Below are 24063 nucleotides of genomic sequence, written 5' to 3'. Positions count from 1 at the left end.
ATTGCTGACTCAAATATTGAAATAATGCCCCCAGAAAAAGTACTTGAGTTAATCATGTACATCAGTTGCGCATGATTTAAATGTGGCCAACTGACGTCATCCTCCGGGAGAGATGACAATTGCTGGTGTCGGACCAAAACCCCACACTTTGGACAGTTTTGCTATTTATTTCTTTTTTCTTCACAAATGGATTGATACGATCGGTCAGATGCTCCATTTAAAGGACGTTGTTTTCAGTGTGTACAGTTACTGACTTTTTATGTGTGGCTGTAAAAAACAAGAAATAAAAGTAGAATTGAAGATTTGTAAGACATACTAAGAATATTAAGGAAACAATTACCGAGCTAGCACGCCAAAAGGCAGTTAACGTATGGGGGCGTTGCCAAGACGTACGTCATGGACAAGGGAAGGCGAGATGACGTCACACCAGGCGACGCCAGGCGAATGGAGTCACAGGTGCGTGTGCCTGAGTGTTGTTGTCTTCGTCGCCGTTAGCCCGACCAGCAGACTTTCATCGGGGGCCGCCGGGCATTCGTCAGAGTTTCACTTTGGCTCCCCGTCTCCAATATTAGCCGTTAGCTCCTCGGCTAGCCGCGCCCGCCCGCGCGAGCTAGCTTCCAGCTGGCCACGGGTGGGTTTGTTCGGCCTTCAAGTTTGACTTTAGTCGCCGTTTGGCTCAGCGAACAGCTGACCGAGCGAGCTAACGGCGTCGTCCTAGCCGTGGGCCGGCCTGCCGGGCTACGCATCCGGCCGGCCGGCCGGGCCACGCATCTGGCCGCACGCTAACGCGCCTGACCGAGGAGCTAACGTTGCGAACCCGAAAAGAAAGAGTCCAAGTGAACGAGCACAGACAGCGGACTCGGTCTCCTGGATTGCTTGATGGGTAGTTTGTCAGGAACCGATGGCAAAGCCTCCTTCCCAATGAGGCGCTTCAATCCCTCACAGAACAGACAATTTGGACCAAAGCGCTGTATGTTTGATTTTTTTTTTTTGAGTTATGATGTCAAACACATTGCTTGTGCATGAGATGTTGAACTCGAGCCAAGGGCCCGAGTTGAGCACGTATCAGCTACGCCAAGCATAATCCATCCTCTATTGGGAGCAAGCCTACTCGGGAGCCCTCGATTGGCTGTGACGGTATAGTTGTGAGCGACCTTGGCCTTGTGAGCGCTGGCTCGCTCGCTCGGCAGCAGCCCAACAATCTGCGCGGAGGTGACGTGACGTCGATGTTATCGTTTTGGCCGGCGGCGCCCCCCAAAGGCCGCCGCCGCACAATGGACGCCGTAATGACGGCCGGGGGCCCGCCGTGTACCATAATGGCGGGCACGGCTGATAGGCTGGCTCATTTGTGTCTGCAGATACGGCTGATGGAGCGGCGGCCCCCGCCGCAAATGACTTGGCATTGTGTCCCTAATGAAGTCGGCTGTCGCGCGTCACTCGGGCCTGTCACTCACGCCTGTCACTCACGCCACCCGCCCGCCCGCTTTGTTACCCTTCCCGTCTGTGTGGTCAGGTCCCGTCGTCGCCCCCCCCTGCCCGGGTCCTGCTCCTGGAGCCCTTCTATGGGGGTTCCCACAAGCAGCTGCTAGACCTGCTGAGCGCCCAGCTGGACTCCTGCGTGGCCTTCACCACGCCCGCTAAGAAGTGGCACTGGAGGGCCCGAACCTCGGCGCTCTACTTCAGCCAAAACGTCACGCCCAACCTGGCGTACAGGTGGGTCCCCCCCCACACACATGCACACGCACAAACCGCACCCCCCCATCCCCTTCAACACGGTCATCTAACGATTGCGTCATCAATTTGATCAAAGAAACCCAAGTTGGCCTGAGTGGGGCCTTTGAGACTTTGATTTCGAGACTTGTTTGACTCTCGGCGCCAGGGTTCTGTTCTGCAGTTCGGTTCTCAACCTATGCGAGCTGGTGGCCCTTCGACCGGATCTGGCCCGGCTGAAAAAGGTTCTGTACTTTCACGAGAACCAGTTGGTGTACCCGGTGCGCGAGGAGCGGGATCGTGACTTCCAGTACGGCTACAACCAGATTCTGTCATGGTAAGTGGCCGGCCGCCGCCGCCGCTGCCAGTGCGTTTGGCGTGACCCGTGCGGCGGCGATTTGCTGGCAGCCTGGTGGCCGATGTGGTGGTCTTCAACTCGGCCTTCAATATGGACTCCTTCCTGTCCGCCGTCACATCCTTCCTGAACAAGATCCCGGACCGGCGGCCCCCCAAAGACCTGGTGCACGCCATACGGCCCAAGTGTCGGGTTGTTCATTTTCCGCTGCACTTGGCCGACGTCGGCAGGTCGGTGACGTCACCGCGGGGGCGCATGCCCGAGCCTTTCCGAGATCTTTCCGCAAGCCGCGTTCCGACCCGCCGCCGTTTTTTTAATTTGTCTGCAGTCAAATCAGCGACATGTGACGTGTCTTATCCTGCCGCCCGCCGCCGCGTGTGTTCTCCTGGCTTTTTTGCTCTTTAATCAAAGAAGATCAAGTTTAATCAGAAAAACATCTGCTGAGCACCTTCATCCGCCTTAATCCCGCACCTCATCCTCAGATGCGTGTGTACTCATAGCTTGTCGCTCAGGGCAAGGTGTGTGTGTGCCCGTGTGTGTGTGTGTGTGCGCGCACGCGTGTGTGCGCGCACGCGAGTGTGCGGCGCGTGTGTGCGGCGCGTGTGTGCCTGAATGGCAAGCTACCCAGAGACGCACGCAGCCTTATCCTCATTTATTTGCGGCCGAGCGAGACGGATTTCCCCGGTCGGGCCCGCCACGTCGGAGTGGTACGTTTGTCCAACGAATCACGGCCGACGTCCCGTGCTCAAAAAAGCCGGCCGGTGGGCGGTGCGGATGCTTGGGCACCGGCCGCCGTCGCTTCTTTTTGCAAATGCTTTGGATGGCTCCAGCAAGGCCTTTCAAGGTCTAGCCATTGATCAGAAAGGAAGACCACTGGAGTTTGTGTTCCGCTTTGGGAACAGCGTGTGCGTTTCTTGTTTGCAGATGCAAAGTCCCGGCGCATGCCGCCGCCGATGTCATCACACCGACGGCCGGCGCCGCTGCGGACCGCCGCCCCGACTCCCCCGGGACGCCGTTGCACATCGTTTGGCCTCACCGCTGGTGAGGCGCCGGCGGCAACAGACGTTTTTGCGGGCGGGCGACCCGAGCGCAAACGCGGACGGCGCGGCCTTTGCCCAAATGAGCTTAACGTGCGGCAACGGTCTCTTTTGTCCCGTGTTTTTGCCGTGCTCTCATGTCAGTGACGCGCTAATCGCCTCTCAACTGAGCAAAACACAGCTGGATTACAGCTGCCGCCACCGCCGCTTTTATTGCGCTCCAATTAGGATTAGCGGCTGCCAGACTTCATCTTCTTCTCATCTTTGCCGCTAATCTGCCGGTGGCCTGGATACCGGCATCGTCACCGCACGTTGCCGCCGCCGACCGCATTTGCGATGCCTTCTTGAGGCCTCTCACAAAACCGACAGGAGCATTGGAGGTCTTGATGTGTCGTGTGCGCGTAGGGAGCACGACAAGGATCCTGAGCTATTCTTCAGCACCATGTTGAAGTTGAAAGAAGAAGGACTCGACTTCCTGCTCTCTGTACTCGGGGAAACATTCGCCGATGCGCCAGGTACGCACAGCCGAGCGGCCAGCTACCGAGCGGCTAGCGCCAGCTAACGAGCTGTTTCCGCGCTGTTTCCAGAGGTGTTTGCGCGCTGCCGGCCTCTGCTGGACTCGCACGTCGTGCACTGGGGCTTCCAGGAGTCTCGGGAGTGTTACGTGAGCATTCTACGCCAGGCCGACGTGGTCGTGTCCACCGCGCGACACGAGTTCTTCGGAGTGGCCGTGTGAGCTGCTACGCCGCGCCTCGCTTTTTTGCTGCGTACGTTTGCGTGGTCACAATCATCGTGTGTGTGTGTGTTAAGGTTGGAGGCGGTGCACTGCGGCTGTTACCCTCTGTGTCCCAAGGCTTTAGTCTATCCCGAGATCTTCCCAGGTACAAGTGCGCACGCGTGCGTTCGCTCCAGCTCGGCAGCCCGTGACCCCCAATGACCTTCGCCCTTTAGCCGAGTACCTGTACGCCACTCCCCGGCAGCTCCTCAAGAGGTTGCGCCACTTCTGCGCCCGGCCGAGACACGTACGCACTCACGCGCTCAAGGTAGCACACAAAGACGAGAAGGTCAGAGGTCAACTTTGGTCCGCTCCTTCTTGTTCATCGACAGCATGTCACGTTCCTGATTTGGATCATCAATATGGATAGATTAGATTATTTTAGTTTAGCTTCGCGTGTGACGTTTGCGTTCCCAGGTGGACACGAGCCGGTTCTCGTGGGACGTCCTCAAGGACTCTTTCCAAAGTCTCCTGAGCACATGAGCGCGCCTGCTTTTCTTTTTGGTTTTTTTCTCCCGATGATCAACAGACATGATCAGCTGGCGGGTGAATAGAAAACAAACAAAACCCCCGAGGGAGACACCGAGCCTTTTTTTAATAAAGTACTTTTAATGTAGCTCTTGGAAAAGAAAGCCCTTTTGTTTTTAGCGCGTTTGTGTTGCGTTACAGGAGGGTGGTCACTTGTAAGGTGATGACAGCAAAGTTTTTCTTTTGGAGGATTTGTCGCTCTCATCGAAAAATTCCACTTGGCGCCTCAAAGCAGATTAAAGCAGAATTACGACCTCATCGCAAATACTGTAATCCCGACCGCACGACAAGACACGCGCAGGGGCCACCGCGCCGGCGTCATTCATGCTCAGTTAAAGTTAAAGTCCCAATGATCGTCACACACACATCTGGGTGTGGTGAAATTTGTCCTCTGCATTTAACCCATCCCCGTGTGATTTTGATCCATCCCCTGGGGGAGAGGGGAGCAGTGAGCAGCAGCGGTGCCGCGCTCGGGAATCATTTGGCGATCTAACCCCCCAATTCCAACCCTTAATGCTGAGTGCCAAGCAGGGAGGCAATGGGTCCCATTTTTATAGTCTTTGGTATGACCCGGCCGGTACGACCCACAACCTTCCAGTCTCAGGGCGGACACTCTACCACTAGGCCACTGAGTAGGTCAAAGTTCATTGTGCCGCCATGTGAACCTTATTTAGAATACCGGAGGTTAATCGTTTCGCGTTTGCTTGCCTTTGTCTTGCAAATAAACATCTTTATTTTCGTCTTTGTTTTATTTTATTTATTCATCTATGCTGCTGTTTTTGAATAGAATAGATCTTTATTGTCATTGTCACACATGTACAACGATGACAATAAAGATCTATTCTATTAAAATGGTCCATGATGCATTATGCTAATTAGAATTTGTGGCGAGCACGAAGCGTAAAGGGGATATTTTGTCAGTGCAATGGCGTCCTCTGTTGGCAACGATTGGATTTGCATATTCGCGCGGAACCACTTACGTCGCTGTTATGAAAAGTGGGCAAGGCTTTTATTTTGGCAGAGAGAAGCCGGATGTGTGGTCGCGTCTGACCTTATTATGAAAAGTGGGCCAAGCCTTTATTTTGACACAGAGAAGCCGGATGTGTGGTCGCGTCTGAACTTGCTTCCCTTGTGTGGACGCCTCACGAGCGAGCACGAGCAGACAGACTCTCCGCCGTGACAGGGAACCGCTCGTTCGCCTTCATCCGACCAGCTTGTCCGGCGTACAGTTGCCGAACGGAACCGCCGTCGCCGTTCTCCCGTGGAAGCGCCGAGAAGGGCGCACGCAAGCTCGACTCGTCAGCAGGCGAAAGTTCCCCGAAGCCTTCTTCCTCCCTCCTTCCCTCTCTCTGGCCATGGCAGTGGGGCCGGGGCTGAGTGGCCGCCTCTACCCCGCCGCCGTTGTATCGGTGGCGGCTGCGGCGCTGGTCGTGCTCGTGCGGAGCGGAGGCGCGTTCAACCTGGACGCCGAGCGGCCGTCGGTGTACGACGGCCCGTCGGGCAGCTACTTCGGCTTCTCGGTGGACTTCTTCAAAGCAGCCAACAAGCAACAGTAAGAAAAGCTCAGTGGCAACCTTTATGCAGAGACGCCAAATCGCGCTAACAACTTTGCCGACTTCTTGTCGACAACTTTGGGAAGAAGGTGACCCGTTCTGGAGGAGAAGCTGCGCATGCGCCACAGTCTCCTCCGGGAAGGCGCAGCTTCGCTTGGCATGACTTCCGTCCCGCTCGTGACCATAATTGGACGCATGACGACGCACTTCCTGGCCTCGACTGACTACCTTTGGTGGGAGCGGATGCCTGCCTGCTTGCCTGCCTGCCTGACTGCCTTTGGTGGGAGCGGATGCCTGCCTGCCTGCCTGCCTGCCTGCCTGCCTGCCTGCCTGCCTGCCTGCCTGCCTGCCTGCCTGCCTGCCTGCCTGCCCGCCTTTACTTGCCATTGGAATTCCAAACTCAAATGCCCGCCGCCCGCCTGCCTGCCTTTACTTGCCATTGGAATTCCAAACTCAAATGCTCGTTTCCAGTTGAAAAGGCCAATAATTACAAAATACTGCCCTGTGTAAAATTGAGCAAATCTGCCACTGAAGAGGTTTGGTGGTGTTTTGCGGGCTCTACTCCGACGGTGTCCACCCAGAGCGCTGCACACGTTGGGACTCCTGTCAGAACCAACGTCCGTCTCCAATCAAAGTCCTCTGATGGCTAAATCTCGTCTGAGTGAACCTCCCAGTTCAATCGGACCACGCGATCCACGGCACATTTCAGATGGTCCCGATTAGCAGGGCAAATTGACGCGGAGGTGTGTCGGAGAGTCTTTCAAAAAGAGAGAGGCGTAACGAGCCCATTGCGCTTTGCCGCTTTGCTCAGGTCGGACGTCCTGATCGGAGCACCACGGGCCAACACGTCGGGCGACGTGCTGGAGCGAGGGGCCGTCTACAGCTGCCCCTGGGCGGGCGGCGTCGCCTGCCGCCAGCTCCTCTTTGACACGTCAGGTACGCAAACGCACCACTGCGTGGCTGTGATGGCTCATACCGCGTTCTCCAATGACGTGTTTTACATTCTGCCAGTTTTCTTTTCAAGTGGAGCATTTCTAGATGCCAGTCAGCCATTTGAGGCCATGAGAATAAAAAGTAACAATGTCTTCTGAAGTGTGGAAAAATCAGGAAGCAGCGGGAGTTTTGTGTGCGTTGGAAAATACGGGTCTATTGTTGCTAATGTCGCCTGCATGATTCAGCAACATAATCTGGGATTATCAGCGTGTGCAGAAGAGGAAGTGAGTGAGCGAGCGGCTCAACTCTTGCGCCATATTTGGACAAATGAATTTCCATATGTTTGACGCGTGCCTGCGAATGCCCTGCTCGTCGCCCAAATTGGCAGACTCAAATCATTTCTGGCTTTTGAAAAATAAACAAAGTGTTGAAATATTGCAAAATGGCGGACCTCCGTCCCTCTCGTCGCAGGCGACAGGAAGAACGCCGACGGCGCGCAGATGGAGTTCAAGTCCAAGCAGTGGTTCGGCGCCTCCGTGCGCTCGGACGGCGAGCACATCCTGGTAAGGAAGAGCAAAGCGAAAGCGCGCGGCCATGAAGGAGCCACGCAATCAAATGAGGAAAAGGCGGGAAATCCAAAGCCGGTCGACCCAAAAGTCTGCTTTTCCGGGACCTCTACGCAGGCGTGCGCGCCGCTCTACCAGTGGTCCACCTTTGGCGTGTCGGAGCGCGAGCCGGTGGGAACGTGTTTCCTGAAAAGAGACGACACGGTGGTGGAATATTCTCCCTGTCGCTCACGTGCGTTCCCGCCCGCCTGTCCTTCTGTCTCCGCCTCTCCCAGCCAGTCACGTGCCGGTCTTTTCTCTGCGCAGGTGCCAACTCCCCAGAGGGCCAGGGCTTCTGCCAGGCTGGCTTCAGCGCCGACTTCCTCAAGGTAGGCGGGTGGCGCCGGCCGCATGCTGTGCTCAGGTACTAAGGCCAGTCCCGTTGTGTGTGTGTGTGTGTGTGTGCGTGTGTGTGTGCGCGCGCGTGTGTGTTGCAGACCGACAAGCGAGTGGTGGTGGGAGGACCCGGAAGCTTCTACTGGCAAGGTCACGTCGCCCGCACGCATGTCCCCTTCCTTCTGCCCGGGGGGGGGGGGGGGGGGGTGTTAGCATTTTTTTTTTTCCCCCCTCACTTGGTCGCAAACGGTCGAGGTCGGTTTAGCGCGGGCCGCTCTCGTGTCGTTTAGCTTCCAGACGCTCCTCAGTCCGGACGTAGCCATCGCGAGCGGACTCTCCGGGCAGATTCGTCTCAAGTGGTCTGGTGTCGGTCGTCTCCCCACAGGTCAACTAATATCGGACGACGTGTCGGAAATCTTTGCCCGCTTCGACAAGAGCTACGTCAGCCCCTACGGAAAGACGCTGGCCACAAAGTCGGCGGGCGCCCAGTATGATGACAGTTACCTGGGTGGGTGAGGGCGGCCTGCAAAGGGCGGCCGGCGTGGGCCTCCTCCGCTCCGCTCATTCCACCCGCCTGCCTTTCCTTTTGCCACCAGGATATTCGCTGACTGTCGCAGACTTCAACGACGACGCAATTGAAGGTAGCCTGGCTGGGGCTTTGGGTCTGAAGGCCGGCCACAAGTCGCTGATTCCGCTCATGTGCTTGCAGATTACGTGACGGGCGTGCCGCGGGGCGACAAGGCGCTGGGTTACGTGAGTGCAGCATGTCGGCCTGTGCCGGCAGGCGCTTGCGTGTTGACGCGCGTGCCGTCTTTCAGGTCAACATCTTCAACGGCCACAACATGGAGTCCATGGTCAACTTCACGGGCAGTCAGGTGAGCGAGTCCGTCCGAGTCCGACTTGCAAAAGTGTCAAAGGGCGCATGCCAGGTGATTTGCGTGGCCTGGCGTGATCCTTCTCTTTGTGTCCCTTCAAGATGGCTGCCTACTTCGGACACTCTGTCGCCGCCAGCGACGTCAACCAGGATGGGTGAGTGGCCTGCCTGCCCGCCCGCCCGCCTGGCTGGCTGCCAACACTAACGCGAGGCTCATGCGGGCAGGTTGATGGACCTTCTGGTGGGCGCGCCTCTCTTCATGGACCGAGGCTCCGACGGCAAGCTGAGGGAGGTGGGACAGGTAACGGCCACGTGCGTCTCACGCCTTCGTCCGGCTGGGTCTCACTGTGACGCCTTTTGGCTGCAGGTCAGCGTGCTCTTGGGTCGAGGAGGCTTCTCTTTCCGGCCGCCGCTGACGCTCACCGGCTCCGAAGTGTACGCCCGATACGGCTCGTCCATAGCCGCGCTCGGAGATCTCGACATGGACGGATACAATGGCACGTGTGCGTGCGTGCGCGAGCGAGCGAGCACGTGTGGTCACGTGTTTGTGTTTGACCCCAAGCAGACGTGGCCATCTCGGCCCCATACGGCGGTCCGGAGCGCCTGGGCCAGGTGTACATCCACAATGGCAGTCCTCAGGGCCTGTCGCAGATGCCCTCGCAGGTACCAGCGCCCCAAAGCAGCAGCCTTCCTTCCGTTCAATCCCCTGACAAATAATCAGTTTGGAGTTGAGACAAATTTGTTGAAAAATGACACGCCAGAAGCGTCAAATGATTTTCGCCTTGATGGGATTGGTCAAGATGAGCCAAAAATGAGCGCTTTGTACGTTTTCATTTAGCACCCTAGCTAGCTAGTTAGCTAGCGCTTGTCCATCTTGTGTGCATGTGCCACCTGGCAGGTCCTGCAGGGCAAATGGGCCTCCAGCTACATGCCAGCCAGCTTCGGCTATTCCATGACTGGGAACACGGACATAGACCGCAATGGCTATCCAGGTAAACGCCCGCCCGCACCAGGTGCGTGTGATGAGGCAGGCGTTAAGCTCTTGCAAATGTTTCTCTCACAGATTTACTGGTGGGAGTGTTTGGAGCTGACAGGGCTGTTTTGTACAGGTGATTAGCCGCGCGCGCGCGCGCGTGTGTGTGCGTGCGCGCGCGCGTGTGTGTGTGCGTGCGTGCGTGCGTGCATGCGGCAGGTGCGCGCGCATGCACGCACGCACACACACACGCGACATCAAACAAGTCAACGTGTGCCACCTAACCCATGCTCATGTGCGTGCGGTCAGAGCGCGGCCGGTGATCAGCGTCAACGCCACGCTGGACGTCAGCCCTCAGATCATCAACCCTGAGGGGAAGAGCTGCACGCTGCCTGCGACCGGCGCTGCCGTGTCCTGGTGAGTGGGCGGGCGGGTGGACAGGCCGCCAAGCGCCTTTGCTAATCGCTGTCCGTCGGTCCACCCGCAGCTTCAAGGTCAAGTACTGCCTGTGGGCCAGCGGGGTGGGGGCGCCCTCTTCCCTCAGTGAGTAACCTTCCGCCGGCGCGGGGGCTCTCCTGCCTGCCTGCCCGTCGGGCGCTCGTGAGCGTGCGCTCCCTTCCAGCGTTCCGCGTGGACGTGCTCCTGGACCGACTGAAGCAGAAGGAAGCGGCCAAGCGAGTCCTCTTCCTGCACAGCCGAAGCGTCGCCTACGCCAAGAACGTCACGCTGAGCAACGGCGGAGGGCCCGCGTGCGAGGAGCAGGACGTCTTCCTCAGGGTAGGTAGAGTAGGAGCCCCCGGCCGGCCGGACAGCCCCGCCCACTCTGCCCTCATTGATGGATTGCTATATCAGCCCGTCAATTTGCTTCAGTCGTCCATCCCGATAGCAGACGTTTGTAAACGTGTCACCCAACCGACTAAGCTCAATGCGCTCGGTTCCTTTTGCGGCGGCAGGACGACCGCGACTTCCGCGATAAGATTACGCCCATCTCGGTGGTTCTGGAGTACGCCTTGGACTACGGGCGCGCCCGAGACCGCAACGGCCTGCTGCCCGTCCTGGACGTGGCCGCGCCGCCCAACGTCACCCGCCAGGTGAGCCAGCCGCTCGTGACGCCCGCTCGTGACGCCCGCTCGTGACGCCTCGCTGTCTCCAGGCTCACATCCTGCTGGACTGCGGCAAGGACAACATCTGCAAACCCGACCTGCGGCTGTCGGTCCAGAGGTGACTGCGGCCACGCCGCCCAAACCGACACTAAGTCTAAATCCGCCTCCACCCCCTGCCCCCCAGCGACCGTTCCGAGATGGCCATCGGCGACGACAACGCGGTGACGCTGGAGATTGTGGCCGAGAACCGCGGCGAGGGCGCCTACGAGGCCGAGCTCCACGTCTTCCCGCCGCAACAGGCCGACTTTACCGGCGTGGTGCGCAGCCAGGTAAGCGTTTGCGGCGGCAGCGAGGCTCGGCCAGGCCCGGTTTGCGGCTGATACCCGTGTGGCTGGCGCTGTGCCGGCAGACGCTGAGCCGGCTGTCGTGCGCCTACAAGAAGGAGAACCAGACCAAGATGGTGGTGTGCGATCTGGGCAACCCCATGAAGGCCGGAACCAAGGTCAGTGGAGCCAAAATGTATCCTCCTTTGTCTGTCTGCTAGCTTGGATTTGTTTGTGTGTCCTCATCTTGTGACTGGCTGCCATCTTTTTCCTTTGTTTGGCCAGGTGCTGGCCGAGCTGCGCTTCAGCGTCCACCAGCTGTCGGAGGACGACACGGACGTGCGCTTTGACCTGCAGATGGTCAGGTCAGACACGCCGGCCGGCCGGCTTGCCGCCTTGGGCTCACCTTGGGCTCACCTCGGCCCCCTTGGCGTGTTTGCAGCTCCAACCAGTTCAACAGCACCAGCCCCAGAGTGTCCAGCGTCACCAAGCTGGTCGTGGTGGCGCAAGTCTCCATACGAGGGTAACGGCGGCCGCCTCCCTGCAAACGGTCCCAGATGAGACCCAGATCCATTTTGTGAATGTCACCTGCGGGGCTCGCTCAAAGTGGTCTCGTTTGGGGGGCATTTCAGCAGAGGGTGAGCAATCTACTGCGGGTGATGGTTGTGTGTGTGCGTTTGTAGCACGTCGTCTCCCGGCCAGCTGTTGCTTCCCATCGCCAATTGGCAAGCCAAAGTTCCTCCGCTCACCGGCGACGACATTGGACCACAAATTGTGCACGTCTACGAGGTAAGCACGAGATAGGCAGGCCGCCCGCCCGCCATCTTTCTTTTGACGCGTGCGTTTGCGTGCAGCTGCTGAACAGTGGGCCCAGCACGCTGAGCCTGGCTTCGCTGGAGGTGGAGTGGCCGTACGGCCGCCACAATGCCAGCCTCCTCTACATCACCCACCTGGACACGGAGGGCCCCGTCAACTGCTCCAGCGACGTGCGACTCAACGCGCGCAACGTCACCGTAAGACCTTTCCAGCCACCACGCGATGTTGTTCTTGAAGCCTGATGCTAGCTTGTCACCGCTAGTTGGAGAGTCCCTTGGCGGCGCTAAAAAACGCCAGCGCCGGAGACGGCCATACGGAAGGCCGCAAGCGCGTGCGCAAGCGTGAGCTGCAGACCGGCGACGGCGGCGACGACGACGACAACCCGCTCAAGCTGGTAAAAGCGCCCGGCAGCCGGCCGGCCGTCGGCGCCGTGACGGCGACTTGAGAGCTGTGTGCGCGCAGGACTGCAGCACGGCGTCCTGTGTCAAGCTTCGCTGTCAGGTGGGACGTCTGGAGAGGAAGAAGAACGCCATCGTCTTCATTTACTCCCGACTGGACGTCAACAACTTCCTCAGAGTGCGCACACACACACACACACACACACACACAAGAACAGTGTGACGTCGCTGTGTGCGCATGCAGGCAGAGAACCAGAATCGCTCGTACGTGCTGGAGTCCACCGCCTCCTTCAACGTCATCCAGATGCCCTACAAGAAGATTCCGGCCACGCTGCCGTCCAACAGCACCGCCGTAAGACATATGGCCGGGCCGGGCCGGGCGCTCTCTCTCTCTGACGCGCGTTTTTGGCCAGCAGGTTAGCGTGTCGGTGCTGTGGGTGGCGGACGCCCCACAGCCGGTGCCGGCTTGGGTGGTGGCGCTGGCCGTGCTGGCCGGCCTTCTGCTGCTGGCGCTGCTCATCTTCATCATGTACAAGGTCAGAGCCGCCGAGTCCGCCGCCGTCTTTGCGAGGTGACAACGTGTGACGACTGGTACGTGTCACGTGTGTGCGTCCAGCTGGGCTTCTTCAAGCGAGTGCGCCCCCCGCAGGAGGATTGCCTGGAGAAGGAGCAGCTGCAGCCCGAGGAGAACGGAAACGCAGACACTTAGCCCGCTCTGGCCTGTAGCCTAGCTTAGCACAAAGGCACATCCTGTGTGAGCACCATCATGGACTCTTTGCACTTTGTTGGCATCGGCGCAAACTTGAGCAGACGCCAGCGACAACAATCCAGCAGATTTCTCCGCTAAGCTAGCCGTCGTCGGCGTGCTAGTTGCTGTTCTCGCTAACGTCGCTTTTGGCCAACGTGTTTGTTTATTTTTTAACTCAACACTTTGTTGGAAAAGATTAACTGAACCCGAGATGTCCAAACATTGCCTTTTACATTTCTCTATCGGCCGCTACCAAGTATTCTAAAAAAACAACAACAATTGACTAATTGCCCCGCCCGCAGAATGGTTCAGCATTGAGAAGCTCAGTCCAACGTGACAAGACGGCTTAGGGCGGATGCTAGCTGTTGCGCCCTCCAAAAAGTCGCTATCCCTTCTCGTACGTACTTGGCTCGTCATTTCTGCATGCGATGCCGATGTGCTGCAAAGTTGGTCCTTCGAACGATCGCCGCCACCACCATGGCCGGCTTGACGTCGACTTTTACCTTGTACCGTTCCCACCGACGTTAACAAATCCTCATTTCAGATGCTCAAAAAAATCACTAAATTTCGAGGCTATCGTTATTTCATATGGTACAATATGCCGCCGGGCAAAGGCAGACGTGAACGTGGAATGGGCTTGGATGCAGACCACGTGGGTGGCACGAGCGCAGTCGGTACCATGTTACCCTTGATATGGCGGCCCTCCACTTTGTTGCCGATTCCTCAAAGAAATGATTCATCACAGATGCGTGTTTTGACTATTGCTAGTCCATGTTTGTTTTAGTTGCTTTTCAAGCCTTATTTTAAAAAATGACTTGCTAGTTAGCAGATGTAAACTGAACCTGGCTAACAGCCAAGCTAGCTCGCTCGGCTAATTACGTTCATCTCATTGAGACGTGAGTCACCGCAACACGCTACTTCCGGTTCGTGTCGGGCTTCAGTCTGTAAGGTGGGGGGGTTTGTTTTTCTACTTATGCTAGTAAACGCACTCGGAGCGCCGAATGTTGTCGACATCAGCCGACTCCCGACGCCTAATGAGCTGAGCTAGCTCAGTGGTCTGACATTGTTTTTTCTTCTTCATTGATACTGATTTATCTTGTCACCTAACTTTGAAAATAAACTACTTTCTCAACATCTGACGGCATTGTAGTCCGCGTATCGGCGGTGCATACGCAATTCCATTGCACGGCTAGCAAACTAGCTCCAAGAGCAAAGTCCGAAGCTTTCATGAAAACATTTTGTGGGTGATGTAAAAGAGCGAGAAGAAACTTTGAGAAAACTCAAGTTTTATGATGGCCGTGTGCACGAGGAAGCTTGGAACAGACTCGCGCTGTGCACGACTAACAGGATGGCTCGTGTCAAGTTCTTCAGTTCTGTGTCTGACCTGGCCCCTGGGCTGGACTCGAACGAGAAAATAATTACGCTAAATAGCCACTAGAGGGAAGCAAAGCAATATATCTCACGCCGAACCTGACAAATAGAATAATTTAAATAAATTTAAAAAAAAAAGGAAAATCACAACTGGGAAACTTGTCGAGGAATCATTAAATCAAGATTCAAGAGTTTTTATTCGCCATGTTTGCGCGTGCCAAACAAGGAATTTGACTTCGGTAAATCACAGCCTCTGTTCAACATTTAGGTGACTAACAACACTCAGGACATGTGAAAAATGGCAAATATTCTCAAACATCCCCTGATCTTAAACTCCCAAGAGGGCAAGGAAGAACTCAAAACTCCAGCTAGGGGAACTGAGAAACCTTGAGAAGAGACCACAGATGGGAAGGTCCCTTATCCAGGATGACCAGGCTGCAATGGATGCAGAGAGGGCACATAGTACAAACAGTGTAGACAAATTCAAAAAAGGTGTGGAGAGCAGGATGTTATTGCACAGTAATGACTCTGAGACTCTAAGAGTGGTGTGAGTTCATCAGAGCAACAGCTTGGGGGAAGAAGCTGTCTCTGTGTCTGCTGGTTTTGGCGTACCGAGCTCTATAACGCCGTCCGGAGGGGAGTAGTTCAAACAGACTGCAACCTGGGTGAGAAGGGTCTGTAGAGATGTTCCTTGCACGTTTCCTGGTCCTGGAGAGGTACAAGTCTTGGATAGATGGGAGGTTGATTCCAATTATCTTTTCTGCAGTCCTGATTGTCCGTTGCAGTCTGTGCTTGTCTTGTTTGGAGGCCGATCCAAACCAGACAGTGATGGAGGTGCAGAGGACAGACTGGATGATGGCAGTGTAGAAGGTCTTCAGAAGCTCTCGCGGCAGGTTGAACTTCTTGAGCTGTCTCAGGAAGTACAGCCTCTGCTGGCCTTCTTCCGGACAGAGTCTATGTGGCCGGTCCATTTCAGGTCCCGAGAGATTGTGGTTCCCAGGAACTTGAAGGTGTCTGTGGAGAGAATAGTATTACTGCGGATAGTGAGGGGTAAAGGTGGTGAAGGGTCTCGCCTGAAATCCACCGTCATCTCCACGGTCTTGAGCGGGTTCAGCTCCAGATGGTTTTGGTTGCACCAGTGGACCAGCCGCTCCACCTCCTGTCTGTACGCAGTCTCATCACCGTCCTGGATCAGTCCGACGAGAGTGGTGTCGTCAGCATACTTCAGGAGCTTCACAGGAGAGTCACCTGAGGAGAAATCGTTGGTGTAGAGAGAGAAGAGCAGTGGGGAGAGGACGCACCCCTGAGGGGCTCCAGTATTGGTGGTCCGGGTGTCAGATGTGATGCCCCCCAGCCTCACACGCTGTCTCCTGTTGGTCAGGAAGCTGGTGATCCACTGACAGGTGGAGGCAGGCACCGCAAGCTGGATGAGCTTCTGTTGGAGGATGTCAGGAGCGATGGTGTTGAACGCCGAGCTGAAGTCCACGAACAGGATCCTGGCGTACGTTCCTGGGGTGTCCAGGTGGTGCAGGATGTAGTGCATTCCCATGTTGACCGCATCATCCACCGACCTGTTTGCCCGGTAGGCAAACTGGAGGGGGTCAAGCAGGGGGCCCGTGACATCCTTCAGGTGGTTCAGACAGGTCTATAGTCATTCAAACCTGTGATGGCGGGCTTCTTGGCCACTGGAACGATGGTGGAGCTCTTGAAGCACGAGGGCACCTCACACAGCTCCAGAGAACGGTTGAAGATCCATGCAAAGGTGGGTGCCAGCTGCTCAGCGCAGACTTTCAAGCAGGAAGGTGAGACGCCGTCTGGGCCCGGTGCCTTCCCGGTCTTTTGTCTCCGGAACATCTGGCGCACTTCCTCCTCGCGGATCTGGAGTGCGGGCGCGGCCTCTGCAAGAGAGAGAGTGGGTGACAACGTTGCTGTGGACATAGCAGTTGTGGGGAGAGGTGAGTATGTAGATTGTGCTGCAGGAAGTCCCGTTGTGTGGGAGGACCGATCAAACCTGCAGTAGAACCTGTTTAGCTGGTTAGCAAGCCTTGGGCTCTCCACAGGACGGGGGGTTTGTTTCTTGAAGCCTGTGATGCTCTGCAGACCTTTCCACACTGTTGAGGGATCAGGATTGGCAGAGAGGTGTCTCTTCAGGTTCTCCCCGTAACACCTCCTGGCTTTCCTGACCTCTCGGTTCAGTGTGTTTCTGGTCTGCTTGAACAGGTCGCGGTCGCCGCTCCTGTAGGCCTCCTCCTTGACTTTGCGCAGCCTCCTGAGGTTCGGTGTAAACCAAGGTTTGTCGTTGTTGTACGTGCAGAAGGTCTTAGTCTGCACACACAGATCCTCACAAAAACTGATGTATGATGTGTCAGTGAGTTCATGCAGGTCTGTGAAGTTGCAGCTTCGAAAACTCCCCAATCGGTGCAGTCAAAGCAGGCTTGGAGGTCCTGCCTTGACTCCACTGTCCACTTCCTCACAGTCCTCACCACAGGCTTAGAAGTTTTTAGTTTCTGCCCGTAGGCCGGGATCAGATGAACTAGACAGTGGTCCGAGAGTCCTAAAGCTGCACGAGCCACAGAGTGGTATGCATCCTTTTGGTGTGTTTCCTATACATTTGGATCATTTTCATAGTCAAAATAGCTGTATTTCTTGTTCAAATACAACGGGAGACGAGAATCATGGTGGCTGAGGCAGTGACAGGTAGTGCCTCTCGGGGCGTGCGTGTGAGAGTGTGCACCACTCACACACTGTACTGAGCGCGTGCAAACGGCGCGTGCTTGCAGTCAGCGGGAAAATACGGGCCTTGAGGCAGCCAGTACTTTTGCCTGCGGCTAATAGTTCACGACACGAGTAAATGCGAGAGTAAATTAAGAAGAAAAAAAAGAAAAGAAAAACAACCAACAACATTCGGTGCTAACGCGTTGCTATTTGGCTTTATTTTCCCTGAAAATGGAGGATATAATCTCGAAGATAAGAAATTTTTCAAAACTTGACTTTCAGTCAAAGCAAGAAATCATAAGTAAGGGAAGACCAACGCCAGATTTGCGAGGATTAATTCAAACTACGGGCCTCCCGGGACGGACTACATACAACACGTTCGTTTCAAAAGGATTGGTACTCTAAAAAAGACTGGCTTTGTGGTTGTGCTGCAAAAAATCGACTTTATTGCTTTCCCTGTCATCGAGATCTTCGTCCAGAAGGACAGGAGAATGGACTTCATTTACAAGTAAAGGTAAGAATACTGCAGTGGTGTGTTTAAATGTACAGTGGTGTGTTTAAAATGTTATTAAATTTAATCAAGAATGGGATAACAACCATGTATGCATGTAAATCTGATTTGTGAGTCAGTGCCTTAGCGTCATACAGTACGTTTGTAAATCTGACTCTGAGTCAGTGCCTCACCAACCCTCACCGCACGTCACTGGTATATTGTAATCATTGTTTTAAATCGAGGAAGTTGAGTTGGCGTCAGTGAGCCGGTCGGCGTTGCTCGTGACGTCACCGGAGGCCAAAACCAATGGCTGGCAAGCGACTACCGCGGGCGTGTGGGCGGGCCTTGCTCACATCTGGATGCAAAACATCTGCGTGCACGCCGCTCTGGTGTTTGTACCTCTCGACTTAAAATATCTCCATCATGTGGAGAAACAAATTCATCATCGTCATCATCACCTGTGAGTTGTGTGACTTTACGCCACTTTTTGTGAGTATTCTGTTGTGTGTGGGGGGGGAGCGTCATAATAGTAAAGCTTTCTTCAGGTCTTCCCTGATCTTCTTTCTTTGCGCTGCATTCGATCTCAATTCGGTGTGTGTGCGTGTGCACGCGTTGCAGCCGCAACTTCCATGCAGCCATCTCTCTGCTGCTCAACCTCTCAGCTGTTGAGCGATCGTACAGCTCTGTTATTGGGTGACTCTTCTCTGCTATTCACTTGGACTGTAAGCATCTACGCTAGAGCGAGAAGACCCCGGCCGGGTCTTCAATCCTGGTTCCCGGAGTCCTGCGTGGCTTCCGGCGTGTTTCCCTGCACACACCTGATTCAATTGATCCAGCTTCTGCTTGCTCTCGACCTTGCTTCTGGGCCTCACTTTGTTTTTAGATAGGATAGGATTAAATGTGATGTATGGCAAGAAAAAAAAAGTTTGTGTGTGTTTATTTGGCACGCACACGCATCTTTTTGTGCAGTTAAGTGCCAGTCGGTCTTGTCTCCATCGACAAAGGAGGCCAGTGTGTGTGTGTGTGTGTGTGTGTATGTGCAACATGCAAACTTGTCTGAAAGGGGAGGGGCTAGATCTTTTTCTGCAGAGCTTTTCTGGTCTGCCAGTGGCGACAGCTTGCCGTGCAGCCTTTCTAGACATGTTCTTTCTAGGCAAGGGAGACGCTCAAAGCAGGGAACGCTTTTGACCTCACAAACGCAAATCCAACAAAATAAGTGTGCAAAAGTTGAGCCCAGAAGAGACTCAGTATCCGTCTGTCCATCCGTCTATCCAACCACCCCTCCCTCCCTCCATCCATCCATCCATCCATCCATCCTTAACCTTGTCGTTGCGATTAGCGGCTGCGATTGGCGGCCATCTGAACTTCAACGTGTGCATGTGGTGCAACACGAGCAGTCCGACGTGTGAGGAGCGCCACGGGGAGCGCATCTGCTTCTCCAACTGCTCCTTATCCTCCTTCTGCTCCTCCCCGCACGACATCTGCCTGGCCCTCTGGTGAGTTGACACGCTAACACGCTACTTCATACACGTACGACATCATTCGAGGGACGATGAAGCCAAATGGGCTCGCAAGTTTAAGATCAGGGGATGTTTGAGAATATTTGTCAATTTTCGCACATGTCCTGAGTGTTGTTAGTCACCTAAATGTTGAACAGAGGCTGAGATGTACTGAAGTTAAATTCCTTGTTTGGCATGCTCAAACACGGCCAATAACAATTCTTGAATCTTGAAGCTAACGGCTGAGCAGAACACGCGCGCTAGCTAACGCAGCGGTGCTCCTCGTGCGCAGGCGTCAGACCAATGGCAGCGTGTCGGTGCGCACCGCCTGTCACGATCCCACGCTGCCGCTGGAGGGGGTGGCGGGGGCTGAGCTTCTGCTCAACTCCGCGTCCCACGAGTGTCGCATGACCGCGGCGGGGGCGACAGACGGCGGGCTGAAGGTGTGCGCCTGCCAGGGCCGGCACGAGTGCAACGACAAACTCATCTTCCGCCGCAGCCGCCGCGCTAACGGTGAGCTATGACATGCGCTGACCAACATGCGTATGATGCTCACCGGTCACCGCATAAGCCGGCAAATTTAAATTTCGTTGTACATGTGACAATGACAAATAAAGATCTATTCTATTCAAAGTAACCAACAAAGATGCTAACTAAGATAAATACAGAAGACGCCAGTTCAAATGACGTAGTCTCGTGCCTGCCGACGTGGCCTCGCGATGACGTCAGAGATGTCCTCACACTGTTGCCGTTATTCAGGGTTCTCTTCCGTGCTCCGGGTGGTCTTGGTCAGCCTGCTCACGCCCGTCCCGGCGTTGGTCATAGCCGCCGCCCTCTACAGAGCCCGTGAGCGCCGCTGTGGCAAAAACAGACCCCGGGAGCGTCCGGTGACCTCGTCGCCCGGGCCGGTCCGGATGGGAGAAAACAGTCCGGAGCTTGTCAGGATGCCGGTTTGCCTGGAGGCGGCAGTGGGCGGCGGCCGCTTTGCGCAGGTGTGGCGGGCCCGGCCGCAGGACGAGGGTCGGGACAGTTGCTCGGCGGTGGCGGTGAAGGTTTTCTCTGCCGCGCGAGCGGCTTCCTGGAGGCACGAGGGCTCCATCTTGGCCGACGGCGGGATGCGGCACCCCAACGTCATCGCGTTCCTGGGGGCGCAGGTGACACGTCACATGACACGTTGCATTACAGGTGTTGCATTGGGTACAAGTGGAGACAAAAGTCAATGTGCTACTTGACTAAATGAGTGCCAGGAAAGATGCTACTTGAGATGAACACGTTAAATCTGCCGCTCAACAGGTGAGGGGCGGGGCCTATTGGCTGCTGCTAGCCTATCACAGGCTGGGCAACCTCCAAGACTTCCTGACGGGCAACGTGCTGGAGTGGGAGCGGCTGGTTACGATGGCGACGGGCCTGGCGCGCGGCCTGGCGCACTTGCACAGTGACACCCTCTGGCCACCGGGGGCGCCAAAGGTAACACGCCCGTGGGTTAAGTTCAGGACGCCGTGTCTAACGGGATGCGCGTGCCTTTCAGGTGTCGGTGGCTCATCGAGACGTGAAGAGCAGCAACGTGCTGCTGAAGGACGACGGCGACGTGGTTCTGTGCGACTTTGGCCTGGCCATCAAACTCCACGCCGAGCTCACCGCGGACGACTTGGCCAACAGCGGGCAGGTAACCTCGCCGAGCGGAACCCGAGCGATGCCTCGCGACGTGACCCTTTTGGCTTGCGTGACGTCGACATGATGGGAGAGCCCAATCTCCACGTATACCGGCCGCACGACGAGAGCCAAGACATTCTATTGTGTCACCATGCGACGCACGCAGATGTTATTTGAACCAAGGTGGCGTAACGTTGACGTGTTTTGCGTGTTGTGAGGTGGGCACGGCTCGCTACATGTCCCCGGAGGCGCTTGAGTCCCGCGTCAACCTGGAGGATGGCGAGTCCTTCAAGCAGATGGACGTCTACTCCATGGCGCTGGTCCTCTGGGAGATGGCCTCGCGGTGCTGGGCCATCGGAGGTGAGCCGCCGCAACGACACATCTTATTGCGGCGCACCTTTGGCGAGTGAGTGTGCGTGTGTGCAGAGGTAGGCAGCTACAGACCGCCCTTCGGTGACGAGACGAGCCGACGTCCGCGCGTGGATGCCATGCGCCGTTTGGTCTTCAGGGGGCGCCCCGAGATCCCGCCGAGATGGATGCGGCATCAGGTAGGCGTGGCGGTGGCGACGCCCAGCTCTTCTTTGTTGCCACTTGCTAACGCTGATGCCGCTCCCGTAGGGGATGAGCGTCTACTGGCAGACAGTTACAGAGTGCTGGGACCACGACCCCGAGGCACGCCTCACGGCGCACTGTGTGCTCGAGCGAATGCGCGGCCTCGGGAGGCGGGAACCCAAAGAAGTACGCTCGAAAGAGGAAGCGCCAAATATCCTGGCCCGAAGTCAGAATACAAAGGAAAGTCACAAACAAATGCTGGCAACATGATTAAAAGCAGTCAAGAATCAAAATGGTTCAAATGAGGTTTTAAAGCACTTTGTTTGTTTGTATCAGCCCCGCCCGACCGTCAAGCGCTTGCACAAACTTGCTTTCAAAGCCGAGAACAGACCGGTCTTAAAAGTCCACGGGAGCACAATGAAACACAAACGCCAGTAGACATCAGCGTGACTCCAAACGGCACAAACTGCAACCTGAGGATGCGTCTAAGTGGTTGCTAGGTGCTAAGCGGCGCTTCGGTCTCGCCAAAGCGGCGCTTCGGTCTCGCCAAAGCGGCGCTTCAGTCTCGCAAGCGTCCCGAGGAAGCCTTGCCGACGGCCGCCGCCTCCTCCTTAAGCCACAGGAAGCCCACCTGGGTGCCAAAGTGGGCTCCGTCCCGCACGTGCGAGAAGAAGTCTCCCGGGTGGCACGACGTGCAGGGCGCCACGCTGGGGTCGTCCTGGATGTGCAGCGCCGGGATGCCCGCCTCCTGCAGCTGCAGCCTGCCACACGCGCGCCAACCAGGAGAGATGAGCGAGCAGGGAACAGGCAGGAGAGGGAGGAGCAGGAAGAGGATCAAGAAGAATGGGGAGAACGCGAGCAGGAAGAGGATCTGGTGGCAGGAAGAGCAGCGGAAGAGCAGCTACGCAGGGGCAAGCGTTAGGCCACCTGTTGGCCAGTCGGAGGTCCACGTTGGGCCTGCGCGACGGTGAACGGCGCACGCAGTCCGGCCGGAAGCGGGCGGCCTGTTCCGGCTCCAGCGTGAAGCAGCACGGCCCGACCGAGGGGCCCAAGACCACACGGATGTTGGTGCGCACGCAGCCCAGCTCGGTCGCCATGGCCGACACCGTTGCCGTGGCGACGCCCAGCAGCGTTCCTCTCCAGCCTAAAAGAGACCCTTAGCTTAGCTTAGCATCATTGGCATTACACACAACTTTATTAGCAACTAACATGCGGACGGACAATGGTGTTTGTCAATTTACTACTTTGATGTCCTCATAGGAACGCGTGAACTGGATCAGCTAACACTAAACGCGACTTTGCTCAGCGTGTTGTTTTGTCTCATGTTTACGAGGTCGGGCACGCCGGCTACGCCGTATACCTGCGTGAGCGACGCCTACCGCTTTGGCCACGGGATCGGCGAAGAGCATTGGGACGCAGTCGGCGCCCGGCGCGGCCAGGACCGCCCCGGGCTGGTCCGTCACCGCCGCGTCGTAGCGCTCCGGCTCGGCTTTCCCCAGCACCCACACACGACTGGAATGCTCCACCTGCGCCGCGACGGGCCTCTTTGCTCAGAAGAGCCCGGAGGACCGACAACAGAACTCTGCACGTACCCACCTTGAGCATCTGTAGCGGGCGCGGGTAAAATCCGGCGTGGAGCGCCAGGCGGCGCTGGTTCTCGTTGACCAGGGCCGCCGAGTCTCGTCTCCTGGGACTGCTGAACAGGTTCAACGACGACAAGGTGGGCACGAGCGACACGCCGCCGGCACGCGTGCTGAAGCCGTGGCCGAAGCACTCTGAGGCGCAGGGAGACAGCGCGCCCGCGAAGTCACCGAGGCGAAAGATGAAGTCCGAGTCTTTTGATCATTTCATCCGTCAAGGCAACGGCAGCGCACACACGTTTCGGAGCAGAGCCCGGTAGCTCAATCCCACGTGTGTCCCGAGCGCTCACCTGGGATCAGCGTCGACGTCAGCAGCCGGATGGCCCCGCCCACCGCCGGAAGTGCCTGCAGCAGGACCGTGACGTCACCCTCCACCTGTCGGACAGGTGTGTCGGCGCCGCGCAGAGGCCGCGGGCCGCAGCCCAGCCGGTACGTGAACTTGTAGAGGGCCGTGAAGAGCGCGCGCTCGTAGCCGAGCAGCAGCGCGCGCCCCCGCGGGCTAGTTATGACGCGCAGCCAAAGCACGCCGGCCTCGTCCGCCGCCCGCTTCAGGCGGTACGCGCACGCGGCTGTGGCGCGCCAGTCCAGCAACACTCTCGCTCCCCCCCCGCCGCTCCACGCGCGAACCGACGCGTCCACGACGGCGCTGCGGGCCGAGCCCGCGCACAGCACCAATAGGTGCGCGTCTGCAGTGGCGGCGGCGGCCTCCTCGCGGAACAGCCGCTCGGTACAGCCGCAGCGGCAGGCGTGCGCGAGATCCAACAGCACCGCCGCCGCCGATTCGCTCATGGTGCCGGCAAGTGAGTCCGAGCGTCTGAGGGAGCCAGGCCCTCCCTCCCTCGTCAAACAAAAGCCTCAAAGGAAACCGAAAGGAAAATAATAACTTTTGGCTTCCTCTTCCGCCACGCTCTGGATGACGAGACAAACGGGAAGACTCTTCCCCTCACTAAGCGCGCTCCCAGACGCGCGCATGCGCCCTCACCAAGACTCGGATTCGGCAAAGTGACCATAAGCGGTGTTTTTGTCCCGTGCAGGTGCCCCCTGTTGCCTGCTAGCAATGACAAAGTATATTT

General features: G+C 56.8%; 4 protein-coding genes across 16 annotated transcripts; 3 read left to right on the top strand and 1 right to left on the bottom strand.

Annotated features, from left to right (window-relative positions):
* The first annotated feature begins 357 nt into the window (after positions 1-357).
* On the top strand, positions 358-4663 carry gtdc1 (glycosyltransferase-like domain containing 1). 3 transcript variants are annotated; one of them, XM_037280846.1, is made up of 10 exons: positions 358-456; positions 1514-1713; positions 1880-2047; positions 2119-2295; positions 2990-3106; positions 3508-3617; positions 3690-3834; positions 3913-3983; positions 4054-4145; positions 4295-4663. In XM_037280846.1, exons 1-10 carry the CDS (start codon positions 397-399, stop codon positions 4358-4360), a joined length of 1206 nt encoding a protein of 401 aa, XP_037136741.1. In that variant the 5' UTR covers positions 358-396; the 3' UTR covers positions 4361-4663. The 3 variants fall into 3 exon arrangements, with proteins under 3 accessions (XP_037136741.1, XP_037136740.1, XP_037136739.1); XM_037280845.1 differs by having other exon boundaries at positions 4054-4166; XM_037280844.1 differs by having other exon boundaries at positions 4054-4434.
* Positions 4664-5500: 837 nt separating this feature from the next.
* itgav (integrin, alpha V) lies at positions 5501-14206 on the top strand. Of its 3 annotated transcripts, none has more exons than XR_005101458.1 (32): positions 5501-5957; positions 6770-6894; positions 7363-7454; positions 7575-7689; positions 7764-7825; positions 7934-7982; positions 8218-8340; positions 8429-8473; positions 8542-8585; positions 8651-8707; positions 8809-8861; positions 8932-9203; positions 9272-9369; positions 9605-9698; positions 9770-9815; positions 9989-10096; positions 10167-10222; positions 10302-10456; positions 10633-10770; positions 10833-10900; positions 10967-11111; positions 11192-11284; positions 11391-11470; positions 11548-11628; positions 11789-11894; positions 11960-12118; positions 12184-12315; positions 12384-12497; positions 12564-12671; positions 12736-12855; positions 12936-13130; positions 13161-14206. XR_005101458.1 is itself a non-coding variant. In XM_037280828.1 (32 exons), exons 1-32 carry the CDS (start codon positions 5761-5763, stop codon positions 13026-13028), a joined length of 3162 nt encoding a protein of 1053 aa, XP_037136723.1. In that variant the 5' UTR covers positions 5502-5760; the 3' UTR covers positions 13029-14206. The 3 variants fall into 3 exon arrangements, 2 of the variants coding, with proteins under 2 accessions (XP_037136722.1, XP_037136723.1); XM_037280828.1 differs by having other exon boundaries at positions 5502-5957; positions 8932-9007; positions 9074-9203; positions 12936-14206; XM_037280827.1 differs by having other exon boundaries at positions 12936-14206.
* Positions 14207-17906: 3700 nt separating this feature from the next.
* LOC119139829 (TGF-beta receptor type-2-like) lies at positions 17907-21656 on the top strand. Of its 2 annotated transcripts, none has more exons than XM_037280832.1 (9): positions 17907-18106; positions 18986-19142; positions 19438-19658; positions 19905-20299; positions 20439-20612; positions 20674-20811; positions 21017-21158; positions 21225-21346; positions 21417-21656. In XM_037280832.1, exons 1-9 carry the CDS (start codon positions 18070-18072, stop codon positions 21618-21620), a joined length of 1590 nt encoding a protein of 529 aa, XP_037136727.1. In that variant the 5' UTR covers positions 17907-18069; the 3' UTR covers positions 21621-21656. The 2 variants fall into 2 exon arrangements, with proteins under 2 accessions (XP_037136727.1, XP_037136729.1); XM_037280834.1 differs by having other exon boundaries at positions 17907-18135.
* Positions 21653-23953, bottom strand: lacc1 (laccase (multicopper oxidoreductase) domain containing 1). Of its 8 annotated transcripts, none has more exons than XM_037280841.1 (5): positions 23281-23951; positions 22947-23125; positions 22711-22876; positions 22278-22494; positions 21653-22111 (listed from the first exon to the last, which is right to left on the bottom strand). In XM_037280841.1, the coding sequence occupies exons 1-5, from the start codon at positions 23777-23779 to the stop codon at positions 21910-21912; spliced, it is 1263 nt and encodes a 420-aa protein (XP_037136736.1). In that variant the 5' UTR covers positions 23780-23951; the 3' UTR covers positions 21653-21909. The 8 variants fall into 8 exon arrangements, with proteins under 8 accessions (XP_037136736.1, XP_037136732.1, XP_037136734.1 ...); XM_037280837.1 differs by having other exon boundaries at positions 22730-22876; XM_037280839.1 differs by having other exon boundaries at positions 22730-23125; positions 23281-23953.
* Positions 23954-24063: the final 110 nt, after the last annotated feature.

The sequence above is a fragment of the Syngnathus acus genome, chromosome 21, assembly GCF_901709675.1.
Source record: "Syngnathus acus chromosome 21, fSynAcu1.2, whole genome shotgun sequence".
In the NCBI taxonomy this organism is placed as follows: domain Eukaryota; kingdom Metazoa; phylum Chordata; class Actinopteri; order Syngnathiformes; family Syngnathidae; genus Syngnathus; species Syngnathus acus.
The sequence above is the reverse complement of the archived record's forward strand: the minus strand, read 5'-3'. Positions and strand labels throughout refer to the sequence as shown.